The following is a 14673-nucleotide window of genomic DNA, read 5'->3' on the forward strand; positions in this document are numbered from 1 at the left end:
GGACAGTGTGCCGTGAAGTGACCTCATCCCAGTTTCAGGGCCAGAGGGCCATGCGTTCATTTCCCATTCCGCAGAGACTGACAGCATGTGCTGGAATCCACACATGAGACCAGGACCCGGGACATGTCGCTGAGCCAATGCATGGCACCTCCGTCAAGGACCCTAGTGCCAGTCAAGGGTCTGACCACTTTGGCTCTCAGCCACCCAGGAGCCACGGCAGGGCTCTGCAGTCAAGCACTCTGGTGTCCTTCAGCTGAACCATGACTCCCGCATGCACATGCCCTCCTGCCCCAGAGCCTGGAGTTTGGGTTCTCCTTGCTGCCTAAGACCATTCCGTGTCCCTCCACCCCAATGTCTCCATCTTTAAATCTTACGTTCCCAGACTGTACCAGCCCTGCCTGCTGCGGGCACCCACAGAACCCGAGGTCTCTCTCGTCTTTGACGATTTCAGTACTTGCATCGCTGGCACCCCCTTTACCCCGTCTTCGTCATAACCCTTGGTTCAGTGCCTGTCATGACCCTCCAGCACTTACAGATTCTAAGCCCCTGAGCCTCGTGGCCTCCATTCAGTGAAGGGCAACACGATGGAAATGCAAGTGCCCAGCTCCTGCCCAGCTGGGGGACTGGGATGGTGCCCGTGGGAGAGTCCACTCAAATGCCCCGATCTCAAGGGAAGCACAACAATTGTAGTTTCCTGGGCAGCACAGGCGGTGTCTGGAAGAGCCCCCATTCGCAGTGCTGGCCTGGGTCCTGGGCGGACAGGTGCATGGCCCTGTTGCAGGCAGGTGGCCCCTCTAGAGCATGGAATGAACACGGTGCACTGCACTTGATTAACTAAGGCCAGTTAAACAGGGACACATGCTGCCCAGTTAGTTACAGGAGGGGGACACAATGGCGCCAGCAGTAAGGTGACAATGTGCAGCACAGTGAAAGATGTTTCATGGTAAGGGCTCCAGAGAGGCCCGGGGCTGGGTCTTTGACTTCCCTTCTGTAAGGACACTGGGGACACTTTCCCTCTCAGTCGGGACTTGCCTAGAACACTTCAGACCCGGAACCCAAAAGGGGGCTCAACTGGGGATGTTTATATCTTGCTGGTCATCTGTGCGCATCCCCAGGTTGGCCCCAACGATCACCTCGACCACACAAACCTGCACATCATCTTATATCCAGCATGGACTCATCCCACTTGTCTCTCTCTGTACCTTTTGTTCAGAGCCCCGGCATGTCCTGACTTCACGTTATGTATGTGCTGGCTGCTGTGACTCTTTCCTGCAAACTCGCCATCCTCACAAGCCCTTTGGGTTGAGCACTGAGCTTCTAGAGCCTGCCCATAGGAGGCGCTCTGCACACACCTGTTAGGGGAGGGAGTGCACCACGTCCTCTTAACACAATCTACAAATTCAAGGAGATCCCAATTGGAATTCCAAGGGAACTCGTTCAAGTGATTCAAAGTTCATACATACTAAAATTTAGAATGTGTGTATTTTTTAAACAAATTTTATTTGCAAGAAATTATTAAAAAATGATTGAATACCTGTTCAGCGACACCTATACAGTGATGATCATCAGAGAATTATTCCTAAAGCAGAAAGCTAAATAACATTAAGTCCATTAACTAGAGCCAAATAACGTAATTCATGATGCAGCAGGAGAAAAGACACTAGAAGGTATTCTTTTTAGAAATATTTTTAATATTAGAATATATTGTCACATAAAAATATAACGGATATATTACAAATATGGATAGGTGTATATTCACCTACATGACTAGCACATATGAAAGAATATATAAAGATCTGTACTATTATTTCCAATTTAGTGTGTGCATAATTACTTATTTTAAACCTTTACCTTTTCTGCCTATAACCCTGAGTTATTTTTATAATAAAAACTCTATTTTTGAAAAGTAAAATCAGTTCCAATTGCTTTATTGTAAAGGTTATGAATTGTGTGCATTTGTGTATTGAAGGTGGGGACAGAAAATTTTGTCCAGTACAACTCACCTGGGAAGACAAGCAGCTTCGGTTTTGCCTGAAAGTTGGGGATTGTTTTAATTTTATCTGAACCAAATTGTACTTGAAATAAATCACATGCCTAGCAAGCAAATTGCATTGTGGCAAGAAACCCGATTCGGAAGTACATACACTCGACTAACTGTAGGACAGAACATGAGTGCAGCAAAGTACAGACACACAGAACCCTGGGTTCTGGTCCCTCCTTCACCCCCTCGCAGGCTTTCTCATTTCTCTGCAGGTTTGTCTGCTTTGTTTGGTTCTCAGCATAGTTTTAGGATCCTCTGTGCCTTGCTCTCCACTTACTATTTTATATTTATTTCTATCTCCACTGTATCCAACCTTGTCTGTCCATTTTTAAGCTTCTTGCTATTCTTTCTTCATGTTTTTCTTGTCTTTAAATCTCATTGGAACATAGTTGAGAAAAAAATTCATTTTATGTCCTATAAAAAGTCACAACTTCCCACTTATTTTAGTTCTTACGTTTCCTTTGTACAATTTCACTGCTAGGAATGGACACATATCAGGCAAAATGTCTGCTACGTGTTGTGCTGCTCGTAAGAGGAATTTTTGTGTTGTCTGACTTTAATAAACTTCCACCTAAGACCTAAGAGTTTCCGTGAAGAGAGATTTTGTATTCAAACATGTTTTCTTACTTTTTAAAACAATTTATTACTGACACTATAACAGAGGCCCCCTTATATCACCCATGATGCCTCCCCCCTGCCCCCAATCCCCCCCAGGCCTTCACCACAGTGTTGTCTGGATCCTTAGGTTACACGTCTCCAAATAAATTATTTGCTTAATCTCTCACCCCCCACCCCCACCCCCTTCCCTCTGTGATCATGGCGTCTGTTCCATCCTTCTGTGCTTTCAGAGAGGGCAAAGCCCATGAAAATGGGATCCTGTTAAGACTCATTTCCTCTTTTGCTGTCTGTCATTCACTGGCTTCCTTTGGTCTCAGAATAAGTTCTGAGTGTTCAGCTGGCCAACTAGGACTGGGGCTCCAGCTGGCAGGACAGGAGGTAACTGCAGGACAGAGTGCCACCTGTGAGCTCCCTGGAGCCACACCTCAAGTGTCCCTCCCAGTGTCAGGTGACCTAGGAGGTGCTACACAACAAGGCATGGGGCTGACCAGGGAGCCATGGACACAGGTTCCCTGGACTGGCCACAGGGAAAGCCCACCCCTGCCCTCGCCAACTCCTGCCAGACCTCACCTCTCCTTCTCGCTGAGCTGCTCCAGCGTCCGGAACCAGGTCCTGAATTGCTCCTCGGGCTCTATTTCATAATTCTCAGCAGCCTCCTGCAGCTCCACGATCTCCTGCATTACCTCCAGTTCCTGGGGCCAGAGGGAGAGAGGGTGCAGACACAGTGCCGTTTGGGGGCGGGGAATGGGGCAAGGGAAGAGTCCTGGGTCTTTGCTGACATGGGCACTGTCCTTCCCCTAATTCCATCCAGGCCCTACCTGGGCTCAGAGATGAGCATTGACAGCCCTTCCTCCAGAAAGCTGTCCTTGATGCCATCCCCCTACCTGAGCCACCAACTGGAGGGGTCTCCCACCTCTGTTATAAAAGCCTCCCAATAGATGTAAGATGCAGGGGATGGAGCCCAGGAGTGTGCTGGCCTGGGCGTCCCTGATCTTCACCCCTCCCCTGTCCCCAGGAAGTGCCACAGCTGCTCACCTTCCTCTGGTTTTCTTTGTGGATCTGACTCCCCTGTAAGGCAGAGATCCCAAGTCCATCAGAAAGAGCTCCCCATCCATGGCTACCCCTGTGCCCACCCCTTCTTATGTTGAATTACTACCAGGTCCCAGGAGGGGGTGGGAAACATGGAAAGTCTGGACTTGGACCCAGCCCAGTCTCTGAGCTGCAGAGGAGGAGCACATGGATCGGTATGATGGGGAAGACACCCCAGCTTCAAAGGGCGGCTGTGCTGAGAACTCAGGGCTCAGTACTGGGGCTCTCTCCCCAAAGGTCAGTCCCGGCGATCCCAGCCTGGCTCCCAATCACCTACCTCCATATAATGCCCCATCACCGTGTCCAGCATCTGCAAGTCAGTCAGAAACTTCCCAAGGAAGGGGACACACTGGGCAAACAGAGTAAAAGTGGGATGAACCCCTGCTCTCAGGTGTCCTCACAGACCCTCCCCTCAGAGCCTGCCACCCTCAGTCTCCTGGCCCACCCCAGGGATCCCACAAGGACCTTTAGAGCCTCCCCTCAATGGTCCCTTCCCTCACTCTCCAAGAACTCCTCCTAATCACCTGCCAGAGCCTGCGTTTAGCAAATCAAAGGTCTGTGGTTAGAGGCCAGCCCCACCCCATATCCTAGCTGCACCCAGCTCTCCCAGTCCCTCCTCTTGGTCACCTCTAATGACTGGTCTTGGGTTCTGTGGGAATGGGGCAGATGCAGGAGGAAGACCTCCCTCTCTTCACTTGGTGGCCTTCAGCTGGGAGGACAGCGCCCCCTGTCCTCTGCCCCTGGAGCACTCACCAGAAAGGCTCACTCACCTTCTGCTGCAGCCTTTTCTGAGCTCCACAGAGGGTCAGCATCAGAGTGACAAGCCTGGAAGGCCGCTTCTGCCAGGGTCCAGGACACGGTCATTGAGGTCATACTCCCTTCACCCCACTTCCCCCTCCACCCCAACCTCAGACCCTGGATATGTGACCCATCCCAACTGGTACCAGGGCTACTGTCCCTCCAGCATGTCTGATTCTAGACGGCTCCCAGCTACAACACGCACTCAGTGTGTGACCTTGGGCAGGGGCCTGGCCTTTCTGACCTGCTTCCTCCTCTCAAAGTGTGAGACCTCCACCTAACTCACAGGTCCTCTTAGGGACTCAGTGTCATTACTGTCATCACTGATCTCGCCCTACCCTTCCAGATGGAGCAGTGCAGGGGCTCTGCAAAGGCCTTTCTTTCCTGAACCTCGTGAGCACCCCGTGATGCCTGCAACACAGGATGGTCATTCCTCCTTTTCTCTCACTAGCAGGCAAGGGGCCCAGAGAGGAACAGTGACTGGCTCAGGGGCCCACACAGGAGACACCACTTGTCTCTCCCAGCAGAGGCTTTGTCCCTTCTGCCCTCATCTCACCCCCAGCCCCATCACTGTCCAGACCCAGTCCTCTGGCTCTCAGGTTGTATGCAGGTCCCCACTGGACCGAGCCGTCAACGAATATGTGTCTCGGGAACCTGGCGGAGTTGCCCTGCCTGCCCCACCCCACTGGAGTCCCTGTCCACCAGACCAGAACCAAGACCATGCCAGCCTTCACCTCCCCAAATGCCCAGAACCTTCCCCTGGGCAGCAGTCTTTCTCCATCCTCAAATAGGGACCCTCAAGGTGCCCCATCTGACTGGCAGGGTAGTGGGTGTCAGGCACTTTGCCTCCTAGTTGACATGTAGGATCTGAGGTCTGTGCAGGAAGGGTCCACTAACAATGCCCCAGTTCCCCAGACACTTCTCAGAAGCACCCTGGCCCGTGTTAGTGCCCACCAGGCACCAGGTGAAAATCCTGACAGGGACTGGCTGGCAGTGAGTGCTCCAGGGGGCAGTGGGAAGTCACAGAATGCACACCTCTCTGTCTCTAGTCCAGCAATTGGGGCCCGAGGCCAGCCAGACCTTTTGTTCACCTGCCCCTTGGGAATCCCCAGCAGGGCCCCTCCCTGGGGCAGGCAGGCTCGCTCTCCTTGGAGGTGTGATGAAGACAGAAGGAGCAGCAGGCCCTGGCTTCCTGAGGACAGGCTGGGCTGGTTTGGGGAGAAAAAGTGCCCACCCACCCCATTCACCCCACAGCCCCATTCACCCCACAGCCTGGAAGAAACTAAGTCCCAGTGAAATGGACCCGCATGAAAGCCAGAGATGCACTCAGTCTGCCAGCCCTGCACCCTGTCCTGGAGCAGCCCAGCCACCACCACTCTGTGCAGTGACTGGGCCTCTTGCCCCTGAAACTGCCCCCCACCTGACCAGGGACCAAACAGATCTTCCTGTTCATCATGACAGAGGGTGAAAATTTTCAGAGAATCTTTAGGGAACAAACTACCAAAGCCACATCCTGCACCATCCCCGCTTCCCTCACCCCTTCCTCTCTTTCCAGACCTCCAGCCCTGCTCTACCTTCATAAGCTGCTCCCTGCTCGCTGGATTGTCCTCCTTGCATAGTTTTTTTAGTGTGACTCTGCTCTTCCTGAGGGGAGGGACAGAAGAAAGACATGTCTAGGAATGATAGGAGAGGGGCACTGAGGGCAAATTCCTTTTGACAATCTAAAGTTTCAAACTCCTAAGGTGAGGGTCTTGATGGGTTCCTCTGAGCAGAAAAGTCTCCATGGAACTTGGGAAACACTCATGCTGGTCACCAGGGCCCCCATTCCCATTGCTACTGAGCAGTTTTGACCACTTCTGGTTTCAGCTGGGCATAGGGTTCTGTTTCTGGAAACACTTGCCAATCTGCTATTTGGCTCAGTGCTGTCTGTGACATTGAAGGAAACTGACTCCTGAAGTAGAGCTGGTGGCCTGAGGTCCCAGGGAGGCCTAGAGACTCTGCCCACCAACAAATCCCTGCCCTGAGGGTTGCCTGCATTCCAGGATATGAGGGTACATTTGGAGACATATGGGAGACACCCCCCCCCCCCCACTCTGGGCCTATGATGGGAGAAGCCTACACACCTGGAAACTTTCTCCCATGTCTTCTTCAGACGATAGATGGACACACTCTGAAGGGCTGACAGGATCCCATGTAGGGAGGAAAAATTCCTAAGGGATCGGCACTCCTGGGAAGGGGGGAGATGCACTGTGAGGTGGGGAACTGGAGCTCTAGTTTCAGTCCCCCTGAATTGGCACCCCCTCTTGGGTGAGTCAGATGCTCAGGGTAGGCACGTTTAGCACCCAAAGACCAACACTCACAGAAAGGAGGGTCTTAGCTCAATCCAAGGAAGGAGCCAGGTAGGAAGTGAGCCTCCCACCACTGGGACCTGAGAGTCAAGGTCAGCATGCCCCTGGCAGAGAGGACCTAGAGACTGTTGGGGCTCAGACCTGAGGCCTCAGTCTTGAGAGCTGACAAAGCAGTAGAGGCCTTTTGCAAGGCTCCGTGTAGGGACTCCACTGGGCCTCCCATAACATACCCTGGCCACCTTAATCCAGTGGTTCAGGACTTTGGCCCTGTCCTGGGCCCTCATGCTTGGGTCTCCAAGGCAGGTGGTGATCACACAGGCGGCCACAGAATTGAACTGCGTGATTGTGGCACGCACAGTAGATGCCGTGTGTTCGTTGCCAGGCTTGTCCCTCTGGGACCAGATGGAGCCCAGGCACTGGTATGGCAGCACCTTTTTGAACAGCTCCTGGGAGAAAGGGAGTGTCACCCAGCCCTTCCACACCCCAGGTCAGGGTCCCTAACCTCTTTCAGGAGACACTGGTCAGGACTGAAGGCTAGGAAGCTGAGGATGTGCCCTGAGCCTTGGGGTCCCTGGGATTCATTCTCTATCCACAAAGGGGCCCCTGCACAGGACCCAAGACTGGAAGGGAAGGGACGCGAGCCCCTGCCTCCAGCCCATCCTAATGACTAGCTGCAGGATGCTGCTTAAGTCTGCTCACCCCAAGGGACATCAAACATGACCTGATCACCAATCTCATCCAAATCCCCATTCAGTGCATATTCCCCTGTAGCAGCTACAACCACAGGCTGTTTGTCTCCCTTGTAGTAAAGCACATATCAGGTGCCTAATAAGTGCTGAGGTCGCTGAGTCTCATGGGCATAGCGATGGGCGACCACGCACCTGGCTACACACAGTGAGCTCCCCTCCCACCTGGCCAGGCCACACCCAGCTTTCTCTGTGATCCCCCTCGTCTACTCTGCACAGCCCCTCTGTGCAGCTGGTCTCCTGAGTGTCTACCTTCACCGTCCGCAGGTGGACAGCGAAGGCTTGGGGGTTTAGAAGGTTGTCCAGGACCCATGGGTGGTAATAGATGGAGCTGTGATTTGCATCCAGATCACAGGAATTCAGGTCAGGGAAAGGCAGGGTCCGCCCTACCCCGGCCTGAGAGCCTTCTGCTCACCAAATCCATAGCTGTTAGTTGTTCTGCCACCAGCCTTGGAGGGAAGGTCAGGATGGTACACTTCCCCTCCCTTCCCAGGTGTTCTGTGGTCACAGACCGGGGGAAGTTGGGTGCTGGGGCTGAAGCTAGCTCAGTGCTTGTTGGAGCAAAGATTAGAGCTGGTGGCCTAGGTGGCTCCACCTCCACAGCTGGCCCTGGGGCTGAAGTTGAGGTTGGTTCTTGCTCCGTGTCTGGAGGGGTTGATGGAGGTGTCACTGGCTCCAGCACTGGCACAGCTGGACCAGGCTCTAGCCCTGGAGAAGGCCCTTTTTCTGGCTCCTGAGTACTCTGGAGCTCTGGAGGTGGTTCTGAAGCAGGTTAGAGAGACTGGTTCATGCACATGCCTCACTTTCCAGTGTCTTCCCAGAGACAGGAAAGATGCCATTGCCTTTGAGGGTCCTCCAGCCCATGAAACCCTGACCCCACAACCCCCAGTTCATCTTCCCAGACTGCAGCTCCCTCACCTTCCAACTCTGCCTCAGTGGGCTCAAGATGCTCCAACTCTACACAGTCACTTTGGGTGCTGTGCACCAGGTGTGATACAGCGTGTTTCTCCTGCACAAAGGCCTGCTTCAGGATCAACCAAGGAAAATGTAGGGGCTGCCTGAAACATTGCTCCTGGTCTGGCCAGGTTCCCATCACAGAAGCTATGGCCCTGCAGAGAGTCAGGTGGGCAGAAGAGACAGAGTCCTGGTTTTTCCTTCCACACTGCCCTCCCATGGCACTGTTGTTTGGGACTGAGCCTCTATGGCTGCTCCCACCCATTCATGGGCCAGCCCCTTGCTACTCCAACCCCTGTGTGACTGTCCTAACAGTAGCAGCCTGGTGACCAAGCAAGTTTAACACCGAGTCTGTGAGTCCCTTCCTCCCAGTGACAGCTGGGTTGAAGTTCCTGTACACTGCCAGCTCAGGCCTCCATGCCCCTGGGCATCTGGCTGACGACTCAGACAGGCATGTGAGCAGCCCACACACCAGAGTGTTCTTCTGTCCTGGCCATGGCCCTCAGGAGAGATGCATGTGGAGAGGGAAAGGCAGAGCTGGATGGGCCTGTTTTTGGGATCGGAGTCCAGGGGACAACTCATTCCAGCCTCGCCTATGGTTCTAGGGAAGCTGAGACCCAATTCACAGTTCTCTTTGACCCCTGTCCTACTGGAGTAGAAGCCTCCAGACCTCAGCCCTCCCTTGGGAATCAGCTGATGTGGAAGATCAGGGCTCTGCCAGGACTATTCACCCTAAGCCCCAATCCCATAGACACAGGAGGCCTCCCTCTTCTGGACCCAAGGGCCACTCACTTTTTGATTTGTTCCTCTGGTGTGTCACTCTGGTTGTAATATGGTTCTTTATCTCTACATCTGGTGAACACCTTGATGACATCCGATCTGACGGGTGGTGGACGGGACCTGTGAATGATGTGCAGTGTGACTGTCTGACTCGCTGACTTGGACTAAGGCCCAGGGATTGTGTCTGCTTCATTCACTGAGTTAGGCTAAGTGTCTCTAAAAGTGCCTGCTGATAGTAAGAGCCTAATAAACATTGTCCAGTAAATGAACTCTAACCAGAACCATGCCAAATGTCTGAGTGGGCCTGGGGCCCCCTACTATCTGCCCCTAGAGGTCCCTAATCTGACTTCACCAAGGACCAGGACAAGGACCAGCTAGGCAAAATCTCAAACTGCTTGGCAGGCTCTTTTCTATGTGCTTTTCCAAACTCAGATGCCACAGGCTGCCAATGGGTGAGTCAGGGGACTATTCATGGGACAGGAAAGAAATTGCCATGAACAACTGCAGCATGTCCAGCAGCCCTTTCTGCAGAGCTGACAGCAGGTAAGACCAGCCATGGCTTCTCCCACAGTAGTCCCTACAAGCACCTTACGAGGTTCATCCTCTATGACCCCACTTGTCAGAGGAACAAACTGAGGCTCAGACAGATGTGGTGATATTTTCAAGACACACAGCTAGCAGTGGGCAGAATCACCGCTCTGCCAAAGACGGGGCACATGCTTACCTAGCAAACAGATCATCCAGGAACTGCTGGGCTCTGGAGAAGGCCGGGTGCAGGGGCATGAAGCTGCAGAAGTGGGGGATGTTTCCACCTGGGAAAACTTGTGCCGTGGATGTCGTCAACTTCTCCAGGATGTTTTCCTGGAAGGCCCACATCCTGCAGGCCTCATGTAGGTTAAGAGTTAACTCAGCCACACACTGAGTGGGACAAGGAGGGAGATTCAGTCAGTGACATCACCATGAATCCCAGTAGGATGGAGGTCTGGAGCTCCCCAGGAAGTCCCAGCCCATCAGGTATGTGAGCAAGAGGAGGGACAGCAGTGCCCAGGCTGAACGAGGTTCTAGGTTTTCAAAGCACCACTTAAGTTTGGTGTGTGGGGGGATTTTCATACAACTGTTACCTTCTAGGCGTGTTTTCATTTTTTTAGCTGAGGAACATCAGACCTCCTCGCATTAATAGCTGTATGAAGAGCATTGTCCCTGTGAGTCCTCAAGAAACATCCCCATTATAGAGATGAGGTCACAGAGGCTTAGGGATGTCAACTGTCCCAAGATCATGCAGGTCAGAACTGAGAAATGCCCTGGGTGACATCCCCACTCAGCTAGCTGAGACTTACCTACTCCTCACATGGATAAAAAGCACCTGGGAATATTGTCCCCCCCACTTTGGGGAAAGTGTACACGCTAGACATGGCCTATGAAAAGCACTGACTTCCAAAAAGACACTTATTTCTCCTCATTTTACATTCAGGGGCATTTTGGGACCCTCATTATGGAGACCCCAGACTGGAGAAAGGCGATCACCAGGTAGGAGTCTGAGCAGGTGACTCAGGAAGGCGCAAATCCAGGTGGCCAGTGCAAAGCTGCCAGGTGAGCCAAAGTCCCCGGGAGGCCATTGCCAATGAAGGAGCACTGCAATGGCCTTGGACAACTTGTTTTGGGATAGATAAATATTTCAGTGAGTGAGAAATCCCTGGGCTGGCTGGGAGCAAGGCAGCGGCCATCATCACAGAGTGCTGTTGACCACCTCACTGCCACAGCCCTTTGGATTTGGAATCGGCCTGCAGCTGGGCAGGTTTTACATGTGCATGTTCTTCCACCAGCAGGGGGCGTCTATCTCCAGCGGGGCAAAGTAGACATGGTGCTGTGACTTATGTCCCCCAAATTCCATGACTTTGGAACCCTTGGAACTTCAGAACATGCCTGAATTTAAGCACGTAGTTAAGGTTAAGTGGGTTCAGTGGGGTGGGTCTTAATCCAATAGGACCAGTGTCTTTGGAAGAGGAGGGGGGACACGTGGAAGCACAGAGGGGAGCCCATGTGACAGAGAGAAAAGGTGGCCGATGACAAGCCCAGGAGAGACCCCTCAGGGAAACAGCCCTGCTGATGTCCTCAGCCCTAACTTCTAGCCTCTTGAACTGTGAGAAAATGAATGTCTGCTCTTCACACCACCCAGTGTGGTCCTGTGTCCTGGCAGCCCGAGCACCTAGCACAGTCCACAGGGACACACTGAAGTGTCCCTGGCAGCACTGCCGACCTGGCAGCTGACCTGAATTAGGGCGATGTCCACAGCACTGAAAGGCTGCATCCCTGTGACAAACGACCTCCGTCACTGGACAAGGACAGTGGAGCTGACTGCTCCATGGGATATTGGGGCAGGTAGTTTATACAACACAGTCAGCAAAACGCAAATGGGCTCATATTCTACTATGAAGTGAAACAGTGTTTTTTTCTTCTTTAATATTCCTACAAATATGTGAGGAGTGTCTTTCTAGCCTCCCATGTAGCTGGAGGGAGGAGTGGAGGTCCGGATTCCTTTGTCATAGGACTGTGGACACTCTAGGGAGAGCACTGGTTGGGCTCCTGGGAGTCCCAACATTTGGGTCTGGGTTCTGGGCACTGCCAGGTCATTTCGGGGTTGTGGGTGCAGAGACCTTTGAGGTGAGTTCTCACCTGAGTCAAGCACTGGATGGTGTCTGTGGCCTGATGCACCTTCCCCTGGTCTAGGGAGGTGGAGTAGTTGAACCCATGGAGCATCTTTTTGACAATGTCCTTGTTGGAGACCTACAGAGACAGAGCCCGGTACTGAGCCAGGAGGCATCAGGAACCCTCCAGCCCCTCTGTGGTTCTATCTCACAGCAGCCCTGGCAACCTGATACAGTCCATTAGGACACAGTGAGGATGCTCCCCTCAGCCCTGCTTAACTTGGAAGAACTGAATCACATCAAGGTCTACAGCAGTGAAAGGCTGGGTCATTGAGGAAAACTACGACCTTTATGGGGTGATAGGGAGATGAGTGAGGTGACGGCTCCTGACCAGCCGGCCTGTAGAACTTTGCTGAGCTCTGGGAGAAGACAAGTTGCAGAGAAAGGTATCCAATACTTTGTTCCTCCCGTCTTTTTGACAAACCACCCAGTCAAGTGTGATGATGTGTGAGGCTGAGAGGTCTCCTTGGACATTGGAGCTGACTGCTCCCTAGGGTACTCGGGCAGAGAGTTCAAACAAGAAAACAGCAAATGTAAATGTGCTTGTGGCCTACTGGCAAATGAAACTACAGATTTTCTCTCTCTAATATTCCTACAAGTATGTGAGGAGAGATTTTTCACTCTCCCATGTTGCTGAAGGGAGGAGTGTAGGTCTGGATTCTTTTGTCATGGGACTAAGGACACTCTGGAGGAAAAGCCCTGGAGACCCCCAGATGTGAGTCTGGGTTCTAGGCCCTCCCTGGTCATCTTGGGGTCCTGAATGTGGAGACCAACCTGGGCCAACTCTCACCTCAGACCAGCACTGGACATGGTTGTCAGCCTGGTGCACCTGCACCCTGACCCAGTTGGTGGTGTAGTGGGGCCCGTGGTCCAGCACGTCGATGGTGTCATCCTCGGAGCTCTGCAAAGACAGAGCGGGAACTGAGCCAGGAGGCATCAGGAACCTCCAGCCCCATCTGTGGTCCTGTGTAACGGCAGCCCTGGCAAACTAACACCGTCTGTAGGACAGTGAGGATGTTCCTGACAGCCCTGCTGCACTAGCAAGAACTGAATCCCGTCAAGGTCTAACAGCAGTGAAAGGCTGGGTCACTGAGGAAAACTCCCTCCTAATGGGATGTGAGGGCGGTGAGTGAGGCCACAGCTCCTGACCTGGCCTCCTACACTGGTTGGCCGTGCTCTCTGAGATGACAAGTGGCAGAGAAACCTATGCAGTGCCTGCATCCCTTTCCATTTGTTTAAATACACAGCATCTGTCAGTGTGATGATGTGTGAGGCTCAGAGACAGGCTCCAAGGACAGTCGTGCTGACTGCTCCCCAGGATCCCTGGGGCAGGCAGTTAAACAATGAAAGGAGCAAACAGCAAGGACAGAAGAATATTTTCTCCACTACTCCAGGAAATACGTGAAGCCTGAATTTCTACCCTACCAGAGACGTGATCGGGAGGGCTGGAGGTACAGATGTCTTTGGGAGTGGGCCTGTGGAAACACTGAGGCCCCAGATTTGAGCCTGGGTTCTGGTCCCACCCCAGCCACCTGGAGGCCCTGGGTGTGGGCCAGCTCTCACCTCAGACCAGCACTGGCACTGGATGGTTTTCCTAGCCTGGTGCTCCTGAACCTGGTACCAGTTGATGGCATAAGTGAACCCATCAGCCAGCTCTTCTATGGCACCCTCCGTGAAGCTCTGCAGAGACAGAGGCCGGTCCCGGACCAGGGGCATGAGGGGCCTCCCAGGGCACTGCCAGTGGGGGACATGCCTACCACAAAAGCTGCTCCCCAGATCAGGCACAGAGTGCCATCTGCAAAGACCTCCAGGATGGGAGGGAGCACGATGACCGCTGGAGGACTTCTGAGTAACAAGTGGGTAGAGGAGCTTGGTCCACAGCTCTCAGCTTCCCTTCCTGTCAGCCATGACCTGGGCCATGAACATGACAGACCCTCGAGGCTTCTAACACCCAACAACCTGCTCCTGCTTAGGATGAGCACCCGTCACCACCCCCGAAACACACACATACCCAGGATGAGGGGTAAGATTTGTGGGGCCCAAGGTGGGAACCCACTTGGGGACTGGCCTGGATGGGCCTGCCCTGGGCTGTCCCTGGCTACCTGAGGGTGCCTCAGGCCAGATGGTGAGGAGTGTCCGCAGTGGCACTTGCACCAATTTCTACAGCAACAGAAACATCTCTTACTCTGGGCATTTTTGTGCCCAGAGCCTCGGAAGCACGGGAAGCAACAGAGAGACATCCTAGTCTCCTGACTGCTCCAGTCAAGTGAGTAGGAAAGGCGGTTTTCTCTAGAATGTGGGTACCTGGTTACCAGAGCCCTACATACTATTGGGGACCTGTCACCAAGGAAGTGAGGTCACCTCTCAAGGTTCCGTGACCTGGGCCCCTTCCTCCAATCAGAGCCATCCAAAGCCCCTCTGGGCTTCTGACCACTCACCTTCCTCGCACATGTCATGTCCACACCTGCACACCAGCACCTACCCAGCCCTCCCGCAGCTCCCTGGGGATGGGCCAGAGCCTGGCTGGGAGGAGAAATCTTAGCTCGCAGCTCCTTTCCCCCCCAGTTCCGTGTCCTGGGGAAGCCTCTTTGCCT

The 14673-nt window shown here is 53.3% G+C and overlaps 1 protein-coding gene across 1 annotated transcript; it reads right to left on the bottom strand.

The window, feature by feature from the left end:
* Positions 1 to 3004: 3004 nt before the first annotated feature.
* LOC148091742 (ral guanine nucleotide dissociation stimulator-like) lies at positions 3005 to 13795 on the bottom strand. The gene is made up of 13 exons (XM_087823794.1): positions 13643 to 13795; positions 10099 to 10292; positions 9387 to 9494; positions 8559 to 8749; positions 8056 to 8411; positions 7125 to 7340; positions 6670 to 6773; positions 6121 to 6190; positions 4519 to 4587; positions 4026 to 4097; positions 3695 to 3727; positions 3230 to 3351; positions 3005 to 3041 (listed from the first exon to the last, which is right to left on the bottom strand). The coding sequence occupies exons 1-13, from the start codon at positions 13793 to 13795 to the stop codon at positions 3005 to 3007; spliced, it is 1725 nt and encodes a 574-aa protein (XP_087679920.1).
* Between the last annotated feature and the right edge of the window lie 878 nt (positions 13796 to 14673).

Source organism: Miniopterus natalensis, chromosome 13 (assembly GCF_054644295.1).
Source record: "Miniopterus natalensis isolate mMinNat1 chromosome 13, mMinNat1.hap1, whole genome shotgun sequence".
In the NCBI taxonomy this organism is placed as follows: domain Eukaryota; kingdom Metazoa; phylum Chordata; class Mammalia; order Chiroptera; family Miniopteridae; genus Miniopterus; species Miniopterus natalensis.

Bases quoted from the DNA above. Each gene is read 5' to 3' on its own strand.
- LOC148091742 (XM_087823794.1), bottom strand. From the start codon at position 13,795: ATGCCCCTGGTCCGGGACCGGCCTCTGTCTCTGCAGAGCTTCACGGAG. The intron at 8,412-8,558 runs GTGAGGGAGCTG...AGTCTCTCTAAC, and splicing joins CACTGAGGCAGAGTTGGAAG to CTGCTTCAGAACCACCTCCA. The intron at 6,774-7,124 runs GTATGTTATGGG...CCCCCTTCCCAG, and splicing joins ACTGGATTAAGGTGGCCAGG to GAGTGCCGATCCCTTAGGAA.